The sequence below is a fragment of the Dermacentor andersoni genome, chromosome 1, assembly GCF_023375885.2.
Source record: "Dermacentor andersoni chromosome 1, qqDerAnde1_hic_scaffold, whole genome shotgun sequence".
In the NCBI taxonomy this organism is placed as follows: domain Eukaryota; kingdom Metazoa; phylum Arthropoda; class Arachnida; order Ixodida; family Ixodidae; genus Dermacentor; species Dermacentor andersoni.
Genome location: NC_092814.1, coordinates 54,656,912 through 54,680,353, shown reverse-complemented (window position 1 = coordinate 54,680,353; position 23,442 = coordinate 54,656,912). Strand labels below are relative to the sequence as shown.

At 44.0% G+C, this 23,442-nt stretch overlaps 1 protein-coding gene across 1 annotated transcript in view; it reads left to right on the top strand.

Annotated features, from left to right (window-relative positions):
- The window catches only part of sls (sallimus), a 285,614-nt gene that overhangs the window by 137,680 nt on the left and 124,492 nt on the right, over window positions 1–23,442 (top strand). Inside the window, exons 121-126 of the mRNA XM_072287454.1 lie at window positions 249–357; window positions 489–559; window positions 1,145–1,233; window positions 1,430–1,588; window positions 3,462–3,608; window positions 12,149–22,050. Coding sequence (XP_072143555.1) covers window positions 249–357; window positions 489–559; window positions 1,145–1,233; window positions 1,430–1,588; window positions 3,462–3,608; window positions 12,149–22,050 — 10,477 coding nt within the window. The remainder of the gene's footprint in view (window positions 1–248; window positions 358–488; window positions 560–1,144; window positions 1,234–1,429; window positions 1,589–3,461; window positions 3,609–12,148; window positions 22,051–23,442) is intronic.

The window sequence follows — 23,442 nt, the reverse complement described above, 5'->3', positions numbered from 1 at the left end:
CTCCTGTACGTTTGAAAGCAGCTGTAAACCTAATGCTGGTTGACACAACCTGTGTAACATATTCTTTTTCTCTCTGGGGGGCCTTATTTCTCCAGAGAATTACCCGTTTAACTATCCGTCTTGATTATAACGTTGTCTCTATCACGCTCTTGTTCTGGGCCGCGATTTTGCAGCGATGCCTACCGCTCGATACCATGCCACTCTTATCATCGATTGCTCACGGCCGGATGGTCCGATTGATAAAGTAGGCGGAGTGTCGATCTGACACCGACGAAGTGCGAAAAGAAAAAAAAAATAGCATCAGAAAAGGCATCGCTACAACATCGCGGCCCTGCTTTGACTTCTACTGCACGTCACGTTTATGGAGGATAGGCAGATGGTATTTTTCGGCGTGTGCGGTACAAGCGCAATCACATCATAATTGCAGGCTTGACTGCCGGGCTATCGGAGTTCCAAAGCCTAAAATAACATGGTACAAACAAGGCCAGCCGGTGAAATATTCTCCTGAATACAGCTTGTACTACGACACTGAAGGCAACTGCTCCATAACTATACACAGGTAAGTGTTCTTATTTCAGTAGTACACCTACAGTCGACTTAATGAGACTTCGAGAGGACGTGCAGGTACGTTTCGAATTGTAGGAAGTTCGAATTCAAGAATGCGTTCTAAACGTCCAAGATACTGAACACTTATTCGCTAGAAATGTCCCCTTCTGAGAATTTCTACCCATCCTCACGATTGGGTGCAGTACAGGTGCCGGAGAGTGCAGTTTGCGCACTGAAAATTCTGGTCAGCATTATCTGCGTGCGGAAAGAACCGTAAGCGAGGTGAAGTGCCTCTGGCACTTGAGCCACGATCAGTTGCGACTCCTGGAGCTCACGTCACGTTATTCGAAAGCCCCACCTGTGGCGTGACACGGACCATACGCCCTCTGTTAATCGATCGGCAGCAATTCCTTTGAATAATTCTATATTCGACGTTTCGAGAGATAATGTAAGCTGTCTGAGGCCCACATTGTTCTGTCGACGAATGAGGCAATGCCAACGCGCTCTTTATAGCCTGTCTGTGTCGCGATGGGCAGAAATAAACAAGTGCGAGAAAGACAATCGTCATTAATGCTCCTTCGCCCACTCTCACAATCAGGACAACGCCAGAGGACTTTGGTGACTTCATCTGCGAAGCAAAGAACAAATACGGAACAGAAGTTACAGAGGCTGAGCTCATTCAAATAGGTAAGTTTCAACAAATCAAAGATATTGCGTTGTTTAAGTCATCATCTCTGAACCTAATTGCAGATATGAAGTCAATGCTGCCAATGAGGAAGACCCCGAAGAAAGTTAACAAGCTTGATCTAGGTAACCACTCGTCTCACAATGTTGACCTTCACAAAACTAATTACAAGAAATATTTCACAACCTTGCTTTTCAGAGTTTGTGCCGATGAAGCCAAGATTTGAGCAGCCTTTAGTAAGCGAGGTACGAGCCCCACTTGGCATGCCAATCACTTTGGAATGCGTGGCAAGAGGACGTCCACCGCCAGAAGTACGGTGGTTCCACGAGGACAGGCCAATACTTCCAGACGACACAGGCAAGTTCCAAATTATCATTTATATACAGTCTCTATTTCCACTCACACATTGACGTACGCTATCAGCAAAAATTCAAACGTGAACGATTCCGAAACTACTCCAATGCGTTGTTTCGTTTCCATCTTCACCTACATTTGTAACAGCGGTTTAATTCAGATTCCACAGCGTACACTTGGGACTACTACATGCATTGAAACCGGATACAGAGCAATTACACGTCGCACTTCCAAGTAGAAACGTGTAAAAGGTGCTCCTTCCTTCGTTACTGTTCGCGTTTCAATTTATGCCGACGCTACGTCATGGAACATTTGTATACTTTCTGTACGCGGGCAAAAAATATATTCCCCAAATGTGCTCAGTGAGACCATCCTCAGTGCGTCAGTACACAATTTGGTTACATTTCTCGGCTTCCAGCATTTTTTTTGTTATGAATTCAGCTATCTAGCACGACTTCCTGTCGAACCATTCGAACAACGTATAGCATAATACGTGCTAGAGCCGAGGGGTCACGTACATTGTGTGGTCGTTGACTGCCATTTACGGGGACCTACTTGGCTCTCAATACACAATTTCTGTCAAAGCGTCTTTCTACTCGGCAAGGTTCTTCAGTTATTAATTATTAGTGATTTGACAACACAAATAAAAGCACAAAAATGTCCCGACCTGCTCCACATAAGGCATGGCAGAGAAGAAACGGGGGATAGCGGGTAGGGCGGGATGCGAAGGAAGCGAGAAAGTACGCATTTTTGAAGTAGTAGCTTAGCGCGAATAAAACCACGGACACAAGAAAGACGGACAAGGACAAGCGCTACTCACAACTGTTGTGAGTAGCGCTTGTCCTTGTCCGTCTTTCTTGTGTCCGTGGTTTTATTCACGCTAAGCTACTACTTCAAATATGGACGACCAACTAGCCCAACAGTCAACTCTTCGAGAAGGTACGGGACAAGAAGGCTGGTAGCTAGCACAATAAAAGAAAAATAACAAAAGTAAATCAATAAAACAAATGGAGGGAATCGGAAGAAGAGAACGCTGTTATTCATACGCAACCGTTGGAAAAAAACTGAAATGTGACAAGTTCGCCACATTCTGGCTGTTCTCCTCTCAGTCCCAGTTACTTTGTTACTTTCCCTTTTTTCCTTCATTCGTTTATTTATTTATTTATTTATTTATTTATTTATTTATTTATTTCTATTCTTTCTTTTTCTTGCCTACAGAGTAGAACTGCAACCTTGACAGGTTGTTTATAGTTGTCTTGCACTTCCTCTTACAAAAAGGAAGGGACGACTCAAACAAAGGTACAAAAGCTCAAAGCGGTTTCGCTTTCGTACATTCGTTATTGTCGGCCCTTCCTTTTGTTTTCCAGCGTAAAATGAGGTGTAAGACAACTATGAACGTGCACCAGCTACCCCGTTTGTTGCATTGTTGAAAGATTGTAAGAATTACTCTTTGCTATTATTTTTTTTCGTAACCTGAAAGAGTTTCAGTCCCAATCTCATGTCTTGTTGCCGCTAAGAGGCGACTTCGGAAGATCAATATACGGCGTCTTTCTGTGTGCTGAAATAAATTAAGATTCTCTTTAGGTGGCCTACAGCCCCTTCATAGCGTTTTCCATCGACCATCTCAATTAAACACGTTGAGCGAGGGACTTAAACACCAGCGTGGTGCACGCATCAGTGGAATATGACACTACCTGATCACTCAAAGCCCGTGCGTTTTACATTCATGTCATTAAAATGTGATTTAAATAATTTGTTGTGCACTGAAGGAATTGAGGCTTCATATCGTTGTTACAGGGTCGACAGCTACGTATTAAGAGAGGGGGGGAAACGCATACCGAAGGTTCATTATTTCGGTTTATGTCTGCTGTTTCAGAGAGCACAGTATACAAAGTGACCATCTTGAATGACAAAAATCTCCTTCACATCCTGGAGGTAAACGAAAGAACGCAAGGGCGATACGTCTGCAAAGCCACAAATGAAGCAGGAGAGCGGGTGACTGAGTGCTTTGTGACAATAGGCGGTAAGAAACCCTTCCTTTGTTGTGTGCGTGTGTGTGTGTGCAAAACATGAAGCCACGAAAAAACGTCAACGCTCGATTGACAACCTTGACGCTTAAAATATTGCGATAACTATTATGTGAACACTCCAGGCGAATATTCACCGTCGACATCACCGCTGGCGTCGGCGTGAAGTTCCGTAAGTTCAAGTGCGTTAAGATTCTATCGCGCTCCGCGTTGGAGGTCACGTGATAAAGCGCGAACAATGCGGGGGAGGCGGTGAGAGCGCGGTACCGTGATCAAGTGCGCTGGGAGGGGGGGGGGGGTGGGCGGCGACGACTACGCTAGCCTAGCCCTGGCTGTGTATGGTGTCCTCACAGCTCAGCTTGTACTTACACCGCCCGGGCCCTATCTTGGTAATAATCACCGGTGGCTGCAAAGGTTCGATGATCCGAGATGGCTGGTGGCTGCATGTGCGCGGTCTTGCCGCGCGCCTAGGCTTGGAAGTCACGTAATCTCAAGTTTCGGAGACGCATTGAAACGAAAGGCAGCAGAAGCGTTCGATTCACTCTGTTTTCATTCTTCATCACGCCAGTGTTGTGACAGCGAGTGCCCATGGTCACCGAGTGAGATCTGTTCATGATTGCCTGTGCTTGAGTGACATCATACTTGTTAATTTAACTATTAAGCATAGGCTTACTGCAACTTATGCGGCCGATAAAACTACGATCCTTACATCGTGCAGTTGTCTAATACTTTGCTTAGCTATCAATTATTCGCCTTTAGGCGGCACTGGAACTATTTTAGAAGACCTTGCGCATTTCTCTGCATAAGTTTCGAACGAATGCAAGAAGGCGAGTCAACAGTGGTTGATATCGAAGAACTACAAGGTCTTCTTGGGTGCATTAGTGTACCATATGTGGTTTGTTTTTTAGACTGCACTACCTTCGGGATTCGACAGTATTTTTAGACTGCACTATCTCCGGAATCGGCCTACATTTTTCGTCGAGTACATCCACACTCCCGGTTGCGGTTTTAGGCACGCGCAGTTTGAACGAGCATATCTTGATTTCATTTCGACATGTTGCGCTAATTACACATTATTGCTGCTTTGATCGTATATAGCTCTACGCTAACTTAGTGCATCTTTTCCGTTTCAAGCTTCATTTTGACGCCATTTTCGTTGTACTACTAAATCATTTCATTTGACGAGATAGAAGTGGCCAGATACCCAAATCTCATAAACACCAAGTCGATCTGAAGTCTACAAAGAGGACCTTGTCCTCAAAAATACATGGCACGCGAACAATTGAAACGGTCACAAAAAGATTCTGGCTCCAATCTACTGACCAGAAGACACGGAGGATACATTTCATGTGGCTGAGGAAAACAGTCTAGCGTAAATGGCAGCCATATTTACCTTGCATAGGCTGCCGGTTTCCTTTAAACCAAAGCTTTCTTCGGCTATTCCCGCCCATTTGGGCGAACGGTTGTCTGACAGGGTTAAGTGGGCCTATCCCGTAGACATTGTAATGAAAGGTGCCACTGACTTGGTCGATTCTGTTCAGGAGCGGAACCAGGATATCTTCAAGGAAAAGGCGGGAAGAGAAGATTACAATCCAGAAGTCTTCATTTCTTTACACCGATGCCATCAAAATATTTCAGGACATATACAGTAGTAAGGCCTGCCACGCTCGGCAGTCCGACCTATCATTCTCTAAAGGGTGCCAATTAAACGGGAGCACTCTAAATTCACCTCAACTAGAATTATGTCATACTCATGTGAAAGCCGTAATATTGTCTCCCCTTATCCTGTTGATTGTGAAGTGTTGACTAGGGTTGTTGAAATAAGTGAGCGTGGTGTGCTTTTTGATAGCACTTTAAGCTTCTCGGCCCACTGTAAGCACATCACATCGCAAGGCCTGCGCATGCTCGTTTCCATCTGCAGACTTGCAAGGGATTTTCGTACCCCATTTCCATTCCTCAAATTGCTCACATACATATGTATCCCATTATTTGAACACACCTCAGTGGTGTGGAATGGCACAAGCAATGGTAATAGCATTATCAATCGAGCGTGTGTAGAAAAAGCTGATGAGTATATATATTGTTGTCTGACCTCATGCATCAACAACTTTTCAACTTTGAATAATTATCCCACACTTCCGTCAATCAGCTGCAGACGTAGACGTACCGACATCCTTTTTTTTTACGAAATTATTCATGGAATGGATTACATGCTCGGATCTACTAGCTTCTGTTTCACTGTGAGTTTTGCAGAAGACTACCAGGGAACATATCCCCTTCTTCTTTCTGGCCTCTTTTAGCACTCGCCTTTCTACAGAACGCAAAGGCTATGCAACTGTCATTTTCTTCATCTTTATATCCTTCAAGACGTGTTCTCTTTTTCTTCTGAGCTTTGCACTTTCTCTTGACCCTTTTTTCTAGCTGCACTCCTTTCCTATCTTCTCAGTTTCTCTTGCCTTCCGTGTATGTACTTCGCCTTGCAATAGTGTCTTACTGCTGGAATGTTTCTCATTGTGTAACTCTATCCTGTTCCTTATTTATCCATTCTATTTTTTATGCCTAACTATTGACCGTGGCTGTATACCTTTTTACTTTTTTCCCCCATCTGTGTGCCAGCTCTCGGACCTCAGTAATAACGTTCCTGGGCACGTTAAATGAATTGTTGATTATTATTATTATTATTATTATTAAATAAAGATGACATTATTATTATTGTTGTTGTTGTATGTAATTACCTAAGCAACAGATCATGCTTCTTTGGCATTAATAGACAGCTCTGTTTGCTGTGGGGACACTAGCGGAGTTCCTCAAGGTTCCTTTCTACGCCCTCTTCTCTTCCTACTGTTCATAAATAACATTTCGTCAGCAATTCAACTCTTCATTCCTTCTATATACTGACAATTTAAAACTATTTAAGACTGTCAACAGTGTTCACGACTGCACTGACTGCCAGAAAGAATTTTTTTCCCTTTCAAACTGATGCAAGGACAATAAGCTACTTTTAAACACTTCCAAAACTGTGGTATTAAGTTATACGCGGAAAGCACACCATGTGCAATTTTCATACACCCTTCAAGATGCTCCATTGCCAGGTGTCGATAAAATGAAAGATTGTCGTGCGTACTTCGACAAAACGCTAACCGTCTCTTCACATGCTAATAATGTGCAGAACAACGTGCCTTTCAGGCTCTTGGTATGGTTTGTCGTAGATGGCATGACTTCCACTCTCCTGTTGCCTTTCTGAAACTGTATTCTACTGTGTGCCCTCTAGTACTAGAGTATGCGTCTGTAGTTTGGGGGGGAACGTCCAAATCCAATTCTGACTTCATTGAATGCATCCAGAATAAACTGATATCCATTTCCAAGCACCACTTTTACCGTTCTGGCGACCACAGTCCAGCTCTCTCAAATATACCTCAACTCACACCTCTAAAATCAAGCTCTCTTAAATTAGACCTTCTGTTCCTCTATAAGGTGGTCTATGCAGGCACGTACCCAGAGGGGGGCACGGGGGGGTCCGCCCCCCCCCCCCCGAAGTTAAGCGGCATACGCCCCCTTCCTCCCCGCCCACACCACCACCCCTCAGACACATTCCTACAGCGCTGGCAAATCAATCTATTCGGCAGTCAACATTTTGATGCGTATTACAGCGAGAGCTGTATATGACTAACCTTACATAGTTTTTTCGTCATCCGTCAACAGAAAAAATAATCACGTGGGCCAATCCTGGTGATAGTGCAAAAAGGGTCCAAGCTCAATGGCACATACCCCTGTGGGCTCGGCAACCTGTAACGCGTCCTTCGAAACCTTCGGGATGGGCCCACGGATGGGGAGTGCTTAATGCCTGTTTCACCTCCGCCGCGGGTCGGCCCGGTATTGCACCACGTTTGGATGGACCCACGTATGCGGAGCGCTCAACGCCTGCTTCACCTCCGCCGCGGGTGGGCCCAGAATTGCACTATCTTCGGTATCGGCCCACGGATGGGGAGTGCTTAATGCCTGCTTCACCTCCGCCGCGGGTCGGCCCGGCATTGCACTACCGTCGGGCCGACCTGCGGCGGAGGTGAAGCAGGCGTTAAGCGCTCCTTATACGTGGGTGAAGCACTTTGCTTTTCGTTTGAGAGCTTTGACTGTGGTCTGCTCTTACCCGCCGTGGTTGCTCAGTGGCTATGGTGTTGGGCTGCTGAGCACTAGGTCGCGGGATCGAATCCCGGCCACGGCGGCCGCATTTCGAAGGGAGCGAAATGCGAAAACACGCGTGTACTTAGATTTAGGTGCACGTTAAAGAACCCCAGGTGGTCGAAATTTCCGGAGTCCTCCACTACGGCGTGCCTCATAATCAGAAAGTGGTTTTGGCACGTAAAAACCCCATAATTTAAATTTTGCTCTGCTCTCGCTGCCATTCCATCTTCACAGAGTGGAATGGTTGTCAATTTTTTCACTGCTTTTGGATGGCGGTACTTATAGGCATCTCCTGGGGTGGGAAGGCCAGTTTTCTCATCGATTCAGTGCCCACGCGATTAACTCGAGATGAGTTCAGTTGTCACCATCTATTCAACGATCACGCGCATCGCTGTTGCTTTGTTAGTTCAACCTTCTTTGTTCAGACTGATCCAGGGATCAGGAAAGGGATTCGGTTCATAGACAGCTGGTCTGTATGCTCGTGCAACAAGTTCCGGCCGGAGAAAACGCCAGTTGCATTTAACTTTTTTTTTGCTTCATTATTTCCTCGAGTAACGGCTCGCCGCGACGCTGGCAAATCTTCGGAAGCATATATCCACGATATGGGTTAGATAAGGTGGAATATAAATAAATGCCAAACAGCGTCCATCATCATACCCTGCAATAACCGATAAAACCATAAACAATATGATTGTCCCCCGTTACCTCGTCTGGCTTTTCATTAATTGTACAGCACTTTTCGTGCAAAACAGGCAACTGAAAAGAAGTGTCGCAAAGAGTTGAGAAATTAAGCGATCTACTAAGGGGAGAGAGCTAAGGCAACAGCCAAACAGGAAGGAAAAGCGAAAATTAGCAAATTTAAGTGCTATTTGTTAAAATATTTATGGATCAACATCTCTTTATTAAGAAGGAAGTAGAGAAAAGGCCGCCGGAAGTGGGGAACAATTCCGTGTGTTTTCAATCATGCTTCTACAGTTATCAGTGGAGCTAAGTGGCGTAGCCATTTCTCTGCTGTGCTAATGTGAGTGTTTTTCTAACCTTCCGCGGTGAGCGCAGTACGTCTAGATCCGCTGCGTCCTGCGCTCTACATGGCTGTAAGGGACTGGTGACCACGCATCGTTTCGCAACTTCCCAAATTGCAGCACGGGCCGGTTATGCCACTTAAATTGGTAGAGCAGTAAACGAGGGAACCAAGAGAACTGTGATTGTTTCGCAAACATATATATTTCTCTATAATTCTTCCAGGGTAATTCAAAAAACGCTACTAGAAATCTTCATTTTTTACTTTCGCTTGTTTATTGTTCTTGGCAGCGTTCTTCCTGCGCTTCTGTCATGCGCTAGTCGATTTGATGTGCTTCCTTGTTAGCCAAGTAAATGAGTGGTGTATCTCATAGGCGTACCTTTGAGGTACACCTTATTTCAATTCTCTTTTGCGAATTTCCGCGTCTTTATGGCGAATGGTGGGCATTATTCACGTTTGTACTAGTAAAGCTACCTCTCCCCCCCTCATTTGCATAGGGAGAGTTACCTTGGGTTGCCCACCCCCTAAAAAATATCCTGGGTACGTGCCTGGGTTTATGGCATTATACATTATTGTCCAAAGCTTCTCGATCATGTGCAATTTTCCTTGCTGCAGAAGTATACCAAGCAGCATGCCACGTTTTCTGGAGGCCTTGTTGGATTAGAGACTGTCCTATGGCTTGACTGCAAAAAAACATTTTCGGGAATAAGCTCTCGATAATTCGAGCTCGAGGGGGCCCGAAAATTTGTTCAAATTAAAAGACGTTCGAATTAAAAGAAGGACCTGTTCTTGAAGTATTTCTGCGCCATAGTACGATGCACGAACGGTGCGAGTCGTTAAATATCGCGGCGCGCAAGCACACAGCGAGCAAGAACCACGAAACTGCCCACGCCGGCCAACGCTTGCTTCCCCCGATAATGGCAGAAAGCGAAACTTCAACGAGCGGGCTAAGCTGGCGCCGGCGCGGAGACCGTCGAAGGTGAAAGAGTTACAAGGCAGTTGAAAGAAACGAGAAGAAAGGGGGTCAACCGAGGGGCCCGATTTTTATCAGTCATATCATAGGAAGCCAACAAACACTGACACGAAGGAGAACATAGGGGAAATTACTTGTGCTTAATAAATGAAATAAAGAAATAATAAATTACTGGGAATGAAAGTGGACGAAAAAACTGGCCACAGGCAGGGAACGATCCCGCAACCTTCGCATTATGCGTGCGATGCTCTACCAATTGAGCTACCGCGGCGCCGTTGAAATCCACTTTCTTGGGTATTTATGTTTCCTTCAGAACCCTGGGAGTGTTAGCCAGCGCCACCACTCAGAAACCTTGGCGGCGGATGTGCAACATCCTTTCTGCCACAGGCGTAACGAGAACGAGATCTTTCTTCGGGGGGGGGGGGGGGGGGATGAAAGGGAGGGCGAGGGGAACGTAGTTGAAGGCAGGGCGGGAGGGAAGGCAGGGCGGGAGGGAAGCTTGATGGTTGGAGCTAATTAACCCTGCCACCGACACCGAAGCAGCGGAGATGCCGAGGCCGGACTGTGCCTCCACCGCTGCTTCCCTCAATGTGCTCGCGTGGTTCTTTCCTTCGTCTGCTTTGTTAACGTTCTTCGTCCTGCGTTCTTAGCCGCGTTCTAAAGACAAGCAGAATGAAGTACTAAGTGTCGCCTTCGCGTCCTTGCATTCAGGGTCTGTCTTGTCGCACAGAATCGAATATGGCGCACTGTCTCCAACAACTTTTTTATCGGAACGTCTCCATTTAGACTCGTCATTGTAAACGAAAAAACAAGCGCAAACGAGGCCAAACCAAGCCAACGAAAACACGGCGAGCGAGAGCTGACGCGAGCAGACGATAGTGCGAAATAAGCGGTCCGGCTGAACTAGACGCGAGTACGAATAGAGCTTTTTGTCTGGCGGGTTCGCATGACAACCAGTTTCCCGCGCATACGTCACTCATATTCGTCACTCGCGGAGCCACTCACTCGCGCAGCCACTCAGCAGGAGACACGCGGTACGATTCGGCGTCCGATCCGACGTGAGGCGCCGCATGATCCGGCATGCGGCATACGATGATTTGGGGCACACGGTGCGTGCATCCGAAAGATTGAGCGGCGCGTAAGCTCCACCCAGATCAGGCCCCCCAGCTTGACTTCATAGCCACGTCGTATAAACAACTCTGCACAACACTGCTTCGCTTTGCAGACAACACAGACGCAGACAACACAGACGCCGCGGCCGACGGCGCTTACGATCCAACATGAGCTCGTCGAAGAGCGCTTATGTTTGCCAAAACAATTAACACTGTACACTTCGGTCGCCCGTAATTAAATACAATTATTTTACTCGACGCAGTGGTTGCGAAGGGCAAACGTGCAAGCGAAGCGAGCAGCCTCGCTCAGACGGTCGGTGTGTGATGTCTGCCCGCGAAATGCCCTCGCGTCCCGGCTTCCGATCTCGGCAGTAGCTCAGTGCTAGTGTACTAGGCGCTGCTTTACATAACAGGCACACGTTCGAGATAATTGTACTGCTATTTGAGAGGACGAAATTTCCGCCACGGTATTTTTTTCTTCGCGAGCGGCGGTGAAGGGTTTCTCCGAAGTCTTTCCTCTATGGCGGGGTATGGCGCCACCGCGTGATTTGGCGTGCTGCTGAGAGCATTGTCGGAGCGCGGTATGTTCGAATTAACCGTCGCAAATGCTTGTGCATTCGAATTACCGGGCGTTTTCCTCATTGAAATACGCATACCTTTAACGGTACCACAGCGTCAGTTCGAATAAACGTGGTCGAATTAAAAAGTTCGAATTAAGCGTGGTCGAATTAACGAGATTCGACTGTAATGAGTATTCTGTTACATTGACTTTTTTCAGAGTTCATTTCCTGTGTTTTGTATAAATTTAGATAATGATGTTGCATGATTAACTCCCCTTTACGTAGCTTCCCCGTTTTCTGTTTCCTTATTTGTTTCTTTATCTCAAAGGGTTCGGTCTACCATATTTGTCTTCCCTGTGTATTTTGTCTCACATATTACTTTTTAAAGTGCGCCAGTATGAGGGCGCCATAGCTGTTCCTGGGCACTACAACAAATATTTGATTGATTGATTGATTGATTGATTGCATTTGTGCCAGTATTCAGGCCTCTGGTTGTTCGTGGGCCCATAAAATGTAGACTTGTTTGTTTATTTGTTTGTATTATTTCCCAACACTGCTGCAAGGCATGCCTGGAATTATAGTAACATGACAATAATACAAAATTTGTTAGCCTGCTTTTGTCGAGTATACAGGCATTCTCAAAATATTTGTGAAAAGAAAAAATAAATGTTCCTTTTTTTCTCTCTAGAACCTGAAGAACGCAAAGACCAGGAGAAGATGGAAAAGATAAGCACTGAAACATTGGTGTCAACTGAGGACACTGTATTTTTAAAACCTATAAGTCATGAAAAATTCTTTATTAAGACAGCTGAGGAAAGAAAAATGCCCGAAGAAGAGTCCTTCATTGACCAGTTACCAAAAAGGGCAACTATTGAAGCTTACTCCCAAGTTGAAGCAACAAAACTTTTCATACAAGAAGAAATCTCTGTTCAGAAAAAGTTTGTCAAAGAGGAAGTAACTCAAGAAGAAATAAAAGAGACAAAGCAAGCAATCAAACAATGGCCAGAGCCTGTGGAACATGTTCCAGAATTTTTAAAAAAAGTACTAAAACCAATACCTCGGCATCAGCAAGTAATGCAAGAAGAAGTTGACATATCAGAAACTTCCCATCTTGACACACTGCCAAAACCTGAGGAAGAAGTTCGACATGCTTTGCCAGAAATACGGCAGGAAAGTGATCAACCTTTAAAACGTCAAGCACCACAGGACAAGCAGCCTAAAAAGAAACTACCTTTGCCACAACAAGAAGAAACAGAAATGCCAGAGTTTTTGACAAAAACATTAAAACCAACAGAAAAGTTCCGCAAGAAAGATATCCCAGAAAAAGTAGAGGAATCTGAACTTCACAAATTCACTAAACGAAAAGTAGTAGTGCCAGAGCAAGCGGACCAGAAAGAAGAATACACTGAAACAGAAGAAGTCACTGAGATCAGCGTGCTACGAAAATTGAAGCCAGAGGAAAGACCACAACACGGAGATGTACCCCTGACAGAGGAGACAAGTGAAGTGAGCGATTTCAGATATCCAACACGGCAGAAGGAAAAGCCACTTCACCAAAAACCAAAAGACAAACCTGAAGTTGAAGAAATTCAACTTACAAAGGAAGGAAAGCCTGAGAAGATCACACCTCAAACACTGACACCTTATGCAAGGACAGTGCATCAACTACCAATTGACGCAGAAGAAGTGGAAAAACCGGAAAAGCTCACACCAATAGAACACAAGGCTCCGGAAGCATATGAAAAGAAAGCTACCATCAAAGTTTTCCAAGTACCAAAACCAAGAATACCTGGAAGAAAAGAAAAAACACAAGAGCTTCCACTTTTGCAAGAGACCAAACAAATCATTCAAGTTGAATCAATCAAGAAAACTGAGGACATTACACCACCAAAGTATCGAGAACCAGCAGAACGAAGACCTGAAGAAAAGTCGGAAGGCCCAGCAGACACAATTGTGAAAAAGAAGGATGAACCACGAAAAATTACAACAGAGGCGACGGAGGTACCACGCATTGCTGATATTAAGAAAGTCCAGCTCACGGACATTCTCACTGAATCCACTGAGAAGCCAAAGGAAGTGACACAGATTGTTTACGAAACAGAGGAGGTGCTTGAAGAAACAGAAACAATTGATCTCGCTAAGGTATCAAAGCCAAAAAAACCAAAAAGAACAGTGATACCTGATGAAGAGGAATCGCCAACGGTAGAAGAAGCTGTAGAGCAAACAGTAGACCTACAATCAGTAGCATGGCCGAAGAAAAAACCTGGGAAAGAAGAAAAGCCTCAGCAAAAACCCGAGAGAAAAGCCGCAGTTCAAGATATTACCATACGTACAAAGGAAGAACGGCCACGCAAAATTATACCACTAGACATCACGACTGAAGCTGTGGAAATTCCAGATATCACGGATGTTAAGACTATCCAGCGCACAGATATCATCACTGAATCTCTCGAAAGGCCTAAAGAAATTGCTCAAGTTGAGTATAAGACCGAGGAAGTGGTTGAAGAAACTGAAACAATTGAACTGGCCAAGGTGCCTAAGGCAAAGAAGCCAAAGAAAAAGAAGCAACCCGAAGAGGAGGAGGAAGCACCAGCTGTGGAAGAGACAGAGCAAACAGTAGACCTTGAGTCGAAAGCACGACCAAAGGAAGAGCCAGTGGTTGAAGAAATTACTATCCTTAAAGAAGAGGAGAAACCACGAGAAATAACAACTGAGGCTGTTGAAATTCCAGATATCACTGATGTTAAGACTATCCAGCGCACAGATATCATCACTGAATCTCTGGAAAGGCCTAAAGAAATCGCTAAAGTTGAGTATAAGACAGAGGAAGTGGTTGAGGAAACTGAAACAATTGAATTGGCCAAGGTGCCTAAGCCAAAGAAGCCAAAGAAAAAGAAGAAACCTGAAGAAGAGGACGAAGTGCCACTTGTGGAAGAGACAGACCAAATAGTAGACCTCGAGTCGAAAGGACGACCAAGGAAAGAGAAGCCAAAGGAAGAGCCAGTGGTTGAAGAAGTTATTATCCTTAAGAAAGAGGAGAAACCACGAGAAATAACAACTGAAGCTGTCGAAATTCCAGATATCACTGATGTTAAGAGCATCCAGCGTACAGATATCATCACGGAATCTCTAGAAAGGCCCAAGGAAATCGCTCAGGTTGAATACAAGACGGAGGAAGTCGTTGAAGAGACGGAAACAATTGAATTGGCCAAGGTACCTAAGCCAAAGAAGCCAAAGAAAAAGAAGAAACCCGAAGAGGAGGACGAAGTGCTAGTTGTGGAAGACGCAGAGCAAATAGTAGACCTATTGTCGAAAGCACGGCCAAAGGAGCCGCCAGTGGTTGAAGAAATTACTATCCCTAAGAAAGAGGAAACACCTCGAGAAATCACGACTGAGGCTGTGGAAATTCCAGCTATCACTGATGTTAAGACTATCCAGCGCACGGATGTCATCACTGAATCGATAGAAAGACCTAAAGAAATTGCTCAAGTTGAGTACAAGACAGAGGAAGTCGTTGAAGAGACAGAAATGATTGAATTGGCCAAGGTACCTAAGCCAAAGAAGCCAAAGAAAAAGAAGAAACCGGGAGACGAGGAGGAAGCACCAGTTGTGGAAGAGACAGAGCAAATAGTAGACCTGGCATCGAAAGCACGGCCAAAGGAGGAGAAGCCAAAGGAAGAGCCAGTGGTTGACGAAATCACTATCCTTAAGAAAGAGGAAAAACCACGAGAAATCACGACTGAGGCTGTGGAAATTCCAGATATCACAGATGTTAAGAGTATCCAGCGTACAGATATCATTACTGAATCACTAGAAAGGCCTAAGGAAATTGCTCAGGTTGAATACAAGACAGAGGAAGTTGTTGAAGAGACAGAAGCAATTGAATTGGCCAAGGTGCCTAAGCCAATGAAGCCAAAGAAAAAGAAGAAACCTGAAAAGGAGGAGGAAGCACCAGTTGTGGAAGATACAGAGCAAATAGTAGACCTCGCATCGAAAGCACGACCAAAGGAAGAGAAGCCTAAGGAAGAGCCAGTGGTTGAAGAAATTACTATCCTTAAGAAAGAGGAAAAACCACGAGAAATTACGACTGAGGCTGTGGAAATTCCAGATATAACTGATGTTAAGAGTATCCAGCGCACAGATATCATCACTGAATCGCTAGAAAGGCCTAAGGAAATCGCTCAGGTTGAATACAAGACAGAAGAAGTTGTTGAAGAGACAGAAACAATTGAATTGGCCAAGGTGCCTAAGCCAAAGAAGCCCAAGAAAAAGAAGAAACCTGAAGAGGAGGAGGAAGCACCAGTTGTGGAAGAGACAGAGCAAATAGTAGACCTCGCGTCGAAAGCACGGCCAAAGGAAGAACCAGTGGTTGACGAAATCACTATCCTTAAGCAAGAGGAAAAACCACGAGAAATCACGACTGAGGCTGTGGAAATTCCAGATATCACTGATGTTAAGAGTATCCAGCGCACAGATATCATCACTGAATCGCTAGAAAGGCCCAAAGAAATTGCTCAGGTTGAATACAAGACGGAGGAAGTCGTTGAAGAAACGGAAACAATTGAATTGGCCAAGGTACCTAAACCAAAGAAGCCAAAGAAAAAGAAAAAACCCCAAGAGGAGGAAGAAGCACCAGTTGTGGAAGAGACAGAGCAAATAGCAGACCTTGAGTCGAAAGCACGACCAAAGGAAGAGAAGCCAAAGGAAGAGCCAGTGGTTGAAGAAATTACTATCCTTAAGAAAGAGGAAAGACCACGAGAAATCACGACTGAGGCTGTGGAAATTCCAGATATCACTGATGTTAAGAGCATCCAGCGTGCAGATATCATCACGGAATCTCTAGAAAGGCCCAAGGAAATTGCTCAGGTTGAATACAAGACGGAGGAAGTCGTTGAAGAGACGGAAACAATTGAATTGGCCAAGGCACCTAGGCCAAAGAAGCCAAAGAAAAAGAAGAAACCCGAAGAGGAGGAGGAAGCACAAGTTGTGGAAGAGACAGATCAAATAGTAGATCTTGAATCGAAAGCACGGCCAAAGGAAGGGAAGCCAAAGGAAGAGCCAGTGGTTGAAGAAATCACTATCCTTAAAAAAGAGGAGAAACCACGAGAAATAACAACTGAGGCTGTTGAAATTCCAGATATCACTGATGTTAAGACTATCCAGCGCACAGATATCATCACTGAATCTCTGGAAAGGCCTAAAGAAATTGCTAAAGTTGAGTATAAGACAGAGGAAGTGGTTGAGGAAACTGAAACAATTGAATTGGCCAAGGTGCCTAAGCCAAAGAAGCCAAAGAAAAAGAAGAAACCTGAAGAAGAGGACGTAGTGCCACTTGTGGAAGAGACAGACCAAATAGTAGACCTCGAGTCGAAAGCACGACCAAGGAAAGAGAAGCCAAAGGAAGAGCCAGTGGTTGAAGAAGTTATTATCCTTAAGAAAGAGGAGAAACCACGAGAAATAACAACTGAAGCAGTCGAAATTCCAGATATTACTGATGTTAAGACTATCCAGCGCACCGATATCATCACTGAATCTCTAGAAAAGCCGAAGGAAATTGCTCAGGTTGAGTACAAGACGGAGGAAGTCGTCGAAGAGACGGAGACGATTGAATTGGCAAAGGTACCTAAGCCAAAGAAGCCAAAGAAAAAGAAGCAACCCGAAGAGGAGGAGGAAGCACCAGTTGTGGAAGAGACAGAGCAAATAGTAGACCTCGAGTCGAAAGCACGACCAAAGGAAGAGAAGCCAAAGGAAGAGCCAGTGGTTGAAGAAATTATTATCCTTAAGAAAGAGGAAAAACCTCTAGAAATCACGACTGAGGCTGTGGAAATTCCAGATATCACTGATGTTAAGACTATCCAGCGCACTGATATCATCACTGAATCTCTAGAAAGGCCGAAGGAAATTGCTCAGGTTGAGTACAAGACGGAGGAAGTCGTCGAAGAGACAGAAACAATTGAATTGGCAAAGGTACCTAAGCCAAAGAAGCCAAAGAAAAAGAAGCAACCCGAAGAGGAGGAGGAAGCACCAGTTGTGGAAGAGGCAGAGCAAATAGTAGACCTCGAGTCGAAAGCACGACCAAAGGAAGAGAAGCCAAAGGAAGAGCCAGTGGTTGAAGAAATTATTATCCTTAAGAAAGAGGAAAAACCTCTAGAAATCACGGCTGAGGCTGTGGAAATTCCAGATATAACTGATGTTAAGACTATCCAGCGCACAGATATCATTACTGAATCCCTAGAAAGGCCCAAAGAAATTGCTCAGGTTGAGTACAAGACGGAGGAAGTCGTTGAAGAGACGGAAACAATTCAATTGGCCAAGGTACCTAAGCCAAAGAAACCAAAGAAAAAGAAGAAACCCGAAGAGGAGGAGGAAGCACCAGTGGTGGAAGAGACCGAGCAAATAGTAGACCTCGCATCGAAAGCACGGCCAAAGGAAGAGCCAGTGGTTGACGAAATAACTATCCTTAAGCAAGAGGAAAAGCCACGAGAAATCACCACTGAGGCTGTGGAAATTCCAGATATCACTGATGTTAAGACTATCCAGCGCACAGATATCATCACTGTATCTCTGGAAAGGCCTAAGGAAATTGCTCAAGTTGAGTATAAGACCGAGGAAGTGGTTGAAGAAACTGAAGCAATTGAATTGGCCAAGGTGCCTAAGCCAAAGAAGCCAAAGAAAAAGAAGCAACCCGAAGAGGAGGAGGAAGCGCCAGTCGTGGAAGAGACAGAGCAAATAGTAGACCTCGAGTCGAAAGCACGGCCAAAGGAAGAAAAGCCAAAGGAAGAGCCAGTGGTTGAAGAAATTACTATCCTTAAGAAAGAGGAGAAACCACGAGAAATAACAACTGAGGCTGTCGAAATTCCAGATATCACTGATGTTAAGACTATCCAGCGCACAGATATCATCACTGAATCTCTGGAAAGGCCCAAAGAAATTCCTCAAGTTGAGTATAAGACCGAGGAAGTGGTTGAAGAAACTGAAACAATTGAATTGGCCAAGGTGCCTAAGCCAAAGAAGCCAAAGAAAAAGAAGCAACCCGAAGAGGAGGAGGAAGCGCCAGTCGTGGAAGAGACAGAGCAAATAGTAGACCTCGAGTCGAAAGCACGGCCAAAGGAAGAAAAGCCGAAGGAAGAGCCAGTGGTTGAAGAAATTACTATCCTTAAGAAAGAGGAGAAACCACGAGAAATAACAACTGAGGCTGTCGAAATTCCAGATATCACTGATGTTAAGACTATCCAGCGCACAGATATCATCACTGAATCTCTAGAAAGGCCCAAGGAAATTGCTCAGGTTGAATACAAGACGGAGGAAGTCGTCGAAGAGACGGAAACAATTGAATTGGCAAAGGTACCTAAGCCAAAGAAGCCAAAGAAAAAGAAGCAACCCGAAGAGGAGGAGGAAGCACCAGTTGTGGAAGAGACAGAGCAAATAGTAGACCTCGAGTCGAAAGCACGACCAAAGGAAGAGAAGCCAAAGGAAGAGCCAGTGGTTGAAGAAATTACTATCCTTAAGAAAGAGGAGAAACCACGAGAAATAACAACTGAGGCTGTCGAAATTCCAGATATCACTGATGTTAAGACTATCCAGCACACAGATATTATCACTGAATCCCTAGAAAGGCCCAAGGAAATTGCTCTGGTTGAATACAAGACGGAGGAAGTCGTCGAAGAGACGGAAACAATTGAATTGACAAAGGTACCTAAGCCAAAGAAGCCAAAGAAAAAGAAGCAACCCGAAGAGGAGGAGGAAGCACCAGTTGTGGAAGAGACAGAGCAAATAGTAGACCTCGAGTCGAAAGCACGACCAAAGGAAGAGAAGCCAAAGGAAGAGCCAGTGGTTGAAGAAGTTATTATCCTTAAGAAAGAAGAGAAACCACGAGAAATAACAACTGAAGCTGTCGAAATTCCAGATATCACTGATATTAAGACTATTCAGCGCACAGATATCATTACTGAATCTCTGGAAAGGCCCAAGGAAATTGCTCTGGTTGAATACAAGACGGAGGAAGTCGTCGAAGAGACGGAAACAATTGAATTGACAAAGGTACCTAAGCCAAAGAAGCCAAAGAAAAAGAAGCAACCCGAAGAGGAGGAGGAAGCACCAGTTGTGGAAGAGACAGAGCAAATAGTAGACCTCGAGTCGAAAGCACGACCAAAGGAAGAGAAGCCAAAGGAAGAGCCAGTGGTTGAAGAAGTTATTATCCTTAAGAAAGAAGAGAAACCACGAGAAATAACAACTGAAGCTGTCGAAATTCCAGATATCACTGATATTAAGACTATTCAGCGCACAGATATCATTACTGAATCTCTCGAAAGGCCCAAGGAAATTGCTCAGGTTGAATACAAGACGGAGGAAGTCGTCGAAGAGACGGAAACAATTGAATTGGCAAAGGTACCTAAGCCAAAAAAGCCAAAGAAAAAGAAGCAACCCGAAGAGGAGGAGGAAATGCCAGTTGTGGAAGAGACAGAGCAAATAGTAGACCTTGAGACTAAAGCACGACCAAAGGAGGAGAAGCCAAAGGAAGAGCCAGTGGTTGAAGAAGTTATTATCCTTAAGAAAGAGGAAAAACCACTAGAAATCACGACTGAGGCTGTGGAAATTCCAGATATAACTGATGTTAAATCTATTCAGCGCACAGATATCATTACTGAATCTCTGGAAAGGCCTAAGGAAATTGCTCAGGTTGAATACAAGACAGAGGAAGTTATTGAAGAGACCGAAACAATTGAATTGGCCAAGGCTCCTAAGCCAAAGAAACCAAAGAAAAAGAAGAAACCTGAAGAGGAGGAGGAAGTGCTAGTTGTGGAAGAGACAGAGCAAATAGTAGACCTTGAGTCAAAAGCACGACCTATGGAAGAGAAGCCCGAAGAAGCACCACAAGAAATTACAACAGAGGCAGTAGAAACACCAGATATTGCATACATTAAAACTATCCAGCACACTGATATTGTCACTGAAGCTGTGGAGAAACCTAAGGAAATTACAGAGCTAGAGGACATCACCGAAGAGGTCGTTAAAGAAACAGAAATATTTGATGTAGCTAAACTTAAGAAGCCTAAGAAGCCTAAAAGAAAAGGGAAGCCAGAGGAAAAAGAGAGAGAAGATATTACAGTTACAGAAGAAATATCAATTGTTAAGAAAAGGACAGTAGAAACTGCCAAGGACTTTAAAGATGTTCTTCAGACTGAATTCACACAAGCACATGTTTCTGAGGAGTTAGTTGTCTCTGAATTTCCAGAAGCCACAAGTGCCCACATAAGCCTTGTTGAAAGCCGTCCTGTTGTTATAGAAGAAATTAGCAGTGAGTTAAACACTGGTGAACTGGAAACTGATGAAAAGCCAAAGGAAGAGAGACCGCATACAGCATTAACAGAAAGCAAAGCAGTTACTATTGAAGAAGCATTCACTTCTGAAATGCCAGAAACTGTGAGTGTGCCTCAACAAGAAACACACGAGGCATCACAAAGTGTAATAATAGAAGAAAAGTCGCTGGTTGTTGAGGAGACCACATGTGAACAGTATGCTCCAGAATTCCTTGCTAAGGCACCCAGAAAAAAGCAAAAGGCAAAAAAAGTCCTCGAGCCTCAGCAATCAGTAGAAGTATTGGAAGCTGAAACCCTTTTGAGTACGCTAGAGTTAAAAGCACTGCCAAAAGAAAAATACCAGAAAGCACTAGGCATACTAGAGGAACAGTGTCTTGCTGTTAGTGACATAGGAGAAGAGGAAATAGCATCGGAGTTTGCTCCTGATGATGTTCTCTCAAAGGAAGCAAGCAAGACTTTGCTTCTCTTTCCACAACGTCAAATTGATGTGATAGAAGTAATACCGGGTGTTGCCAGTGAGGAGCTTGTTATTGAAAAAACAGCAGAAAAGAAAGGAAACTTAACCTTTGTTGAAGAGTCAAGAGAAGTTTCAGCAATTTTGGAGGAGATTCCTGCTGAGTTCCAGTCTGTAGACGTTCCAACAAAAGCTCTTACATCTAGAATAACTGAAACAGCCAGGAGTTACCCACAGTATGAAGAGCAGGCAGCGGAATTTCATGAGGACATACCTATACAAGCGCACGCTGGCGAAAGTCATGTAGAATTGACAAGAGGAACACCTGCAGTGCATGAGGTAGCTACTGAATTTTTGGCATCAGTGGAAAGGGAATCTGTGGCGTCAGTTTCACATGTAGAGATTCCCAGAGAAGTCACCACAACTGAAGAGATGGCTGCTCATTTTGATATATCTGCACCAGAAAAAACACATCTAACAGTTGAGTTCACAGAGGTTCCACGCGACGCCATTGAGATCCATGAGCTAGCTGCCGAATTCAAGGCAGATACAGTGAAATCATTGCAACCAGGATCGACAAATACAGGTGATGTGAAATCCTGTGTTGACACTGTAGAGATGGCACCATTATTTGAGGCACCATCAGTCAAGGAAGAAACCCTTGTGAAAGATATTGTTGATGTTCGAAGGGAGACTCTATTCATTGAAGAAATACAAACAGAAGAGCAAACCCATGAAGCAGGCCTTGCAATCATTCCAGAGAAGAAAACTGCCCAGTCGTCGAAAGTCCTACCATCAGAGCACCTCTCCATTCAGGTAACATGTTTTACAATGTTGATGCAAGCACAGACAAAGTTACAAATTCAAACAAGAGTGACATGAAGGGATTTTTTTAGCACATTAAGAAAAATAATTGTCATTTAAAAGATATTCAAGTGCCATTTTGTAATGCAGTTCAATTGACAACAGGTTTTGCGTGCTTTCAGATTACTATACAACTTGTTACATACAATGTTTCAGTGAAGACTTTAAATAATTATTTAACACAGTGCAGTATAAATAATCACATTATTCAGATGATATATTATTTATGCTAGCAGCCATGATAATTGTATTAGATTACTGAAAATTTCCAATCAACGATATTTCACTAATTGAAGTAATTTTTATAACTGCCTTATGGCACATAATGTAATTTCTGAATAGAAGCTAGTCAATGCTCCAGGCACATTCACTTATTAAGAATCCAAAGGCTGCCACCAGTTATGGAACATTCATCCCCAATATCTGCCAGGCATTCGTTATTCCATACAGTTTTCTTTCGCAGTGCATAAAAAAGGCTCTATGAGAACATAAGTGAATGCATTATGATAAAATGTCAGTATAAAGTAAAAAAAATATATACACCTGAAGAAATATTTAATTGCTCTCAAAATTTAGTACACCATTTAGTGTCTTTACAGATGATGTGCTTTCTCTCTGTAAACGGTCAACATTTGTATGGAGTGTATATTGTATGTTTAAAACAATTTCCCTTTGGTTTGTACTAAAGTAAGTTAATAAACAAAAGCCAACTAGCTTTTGTCTCACACATGGGTAGGAATAACACAACTTTTTGGTAGCTTTTGCATGATTTGACAGTTTGAAACTGAGAAAATATATTTTGCAGAAATTTCACTGAAAATGGAACATATAGCTCCCGATCAATTAGGGCCTTAGGTTTCATTATGTGCATTTGAAAATATATGAACACTGGGCCAGTTTGTCTTGTGCTTTCCGTTTTTGTGCATGTACCTGTCTTCAATATCCATCGCAGCAAGAACTTGATCAGCATGATGCAAGAACTTGCAGCAATGTTTATAAAATAAAATAGGGTCACTTTCATGCACTGCCAGGCTAAAAGTAATGTGTGTTAGTTACTGCAAAATGTTGGTGTGCATGTGGAATTGAAGTGAGGTAGTTATTGGTAGAGGCATTGCAAGCAGGGAGTGGCATTGCACCCCAGCATATGGCAGTATACACCTGTATGTTTGGGCACAAAGTTTATGCATTTTGTGACCATAAAGACAGAGGTGCAACAATTTTCTATATGGGACAGCATGGTTACTAAGTTGCCACATTTTTTCTGCGTATACATGCTTAAAATGGCAGTATTAACCAGGCTATAGTCATGCGATTGCAGTCTCTCGTAGGGTATCATTAATTTCA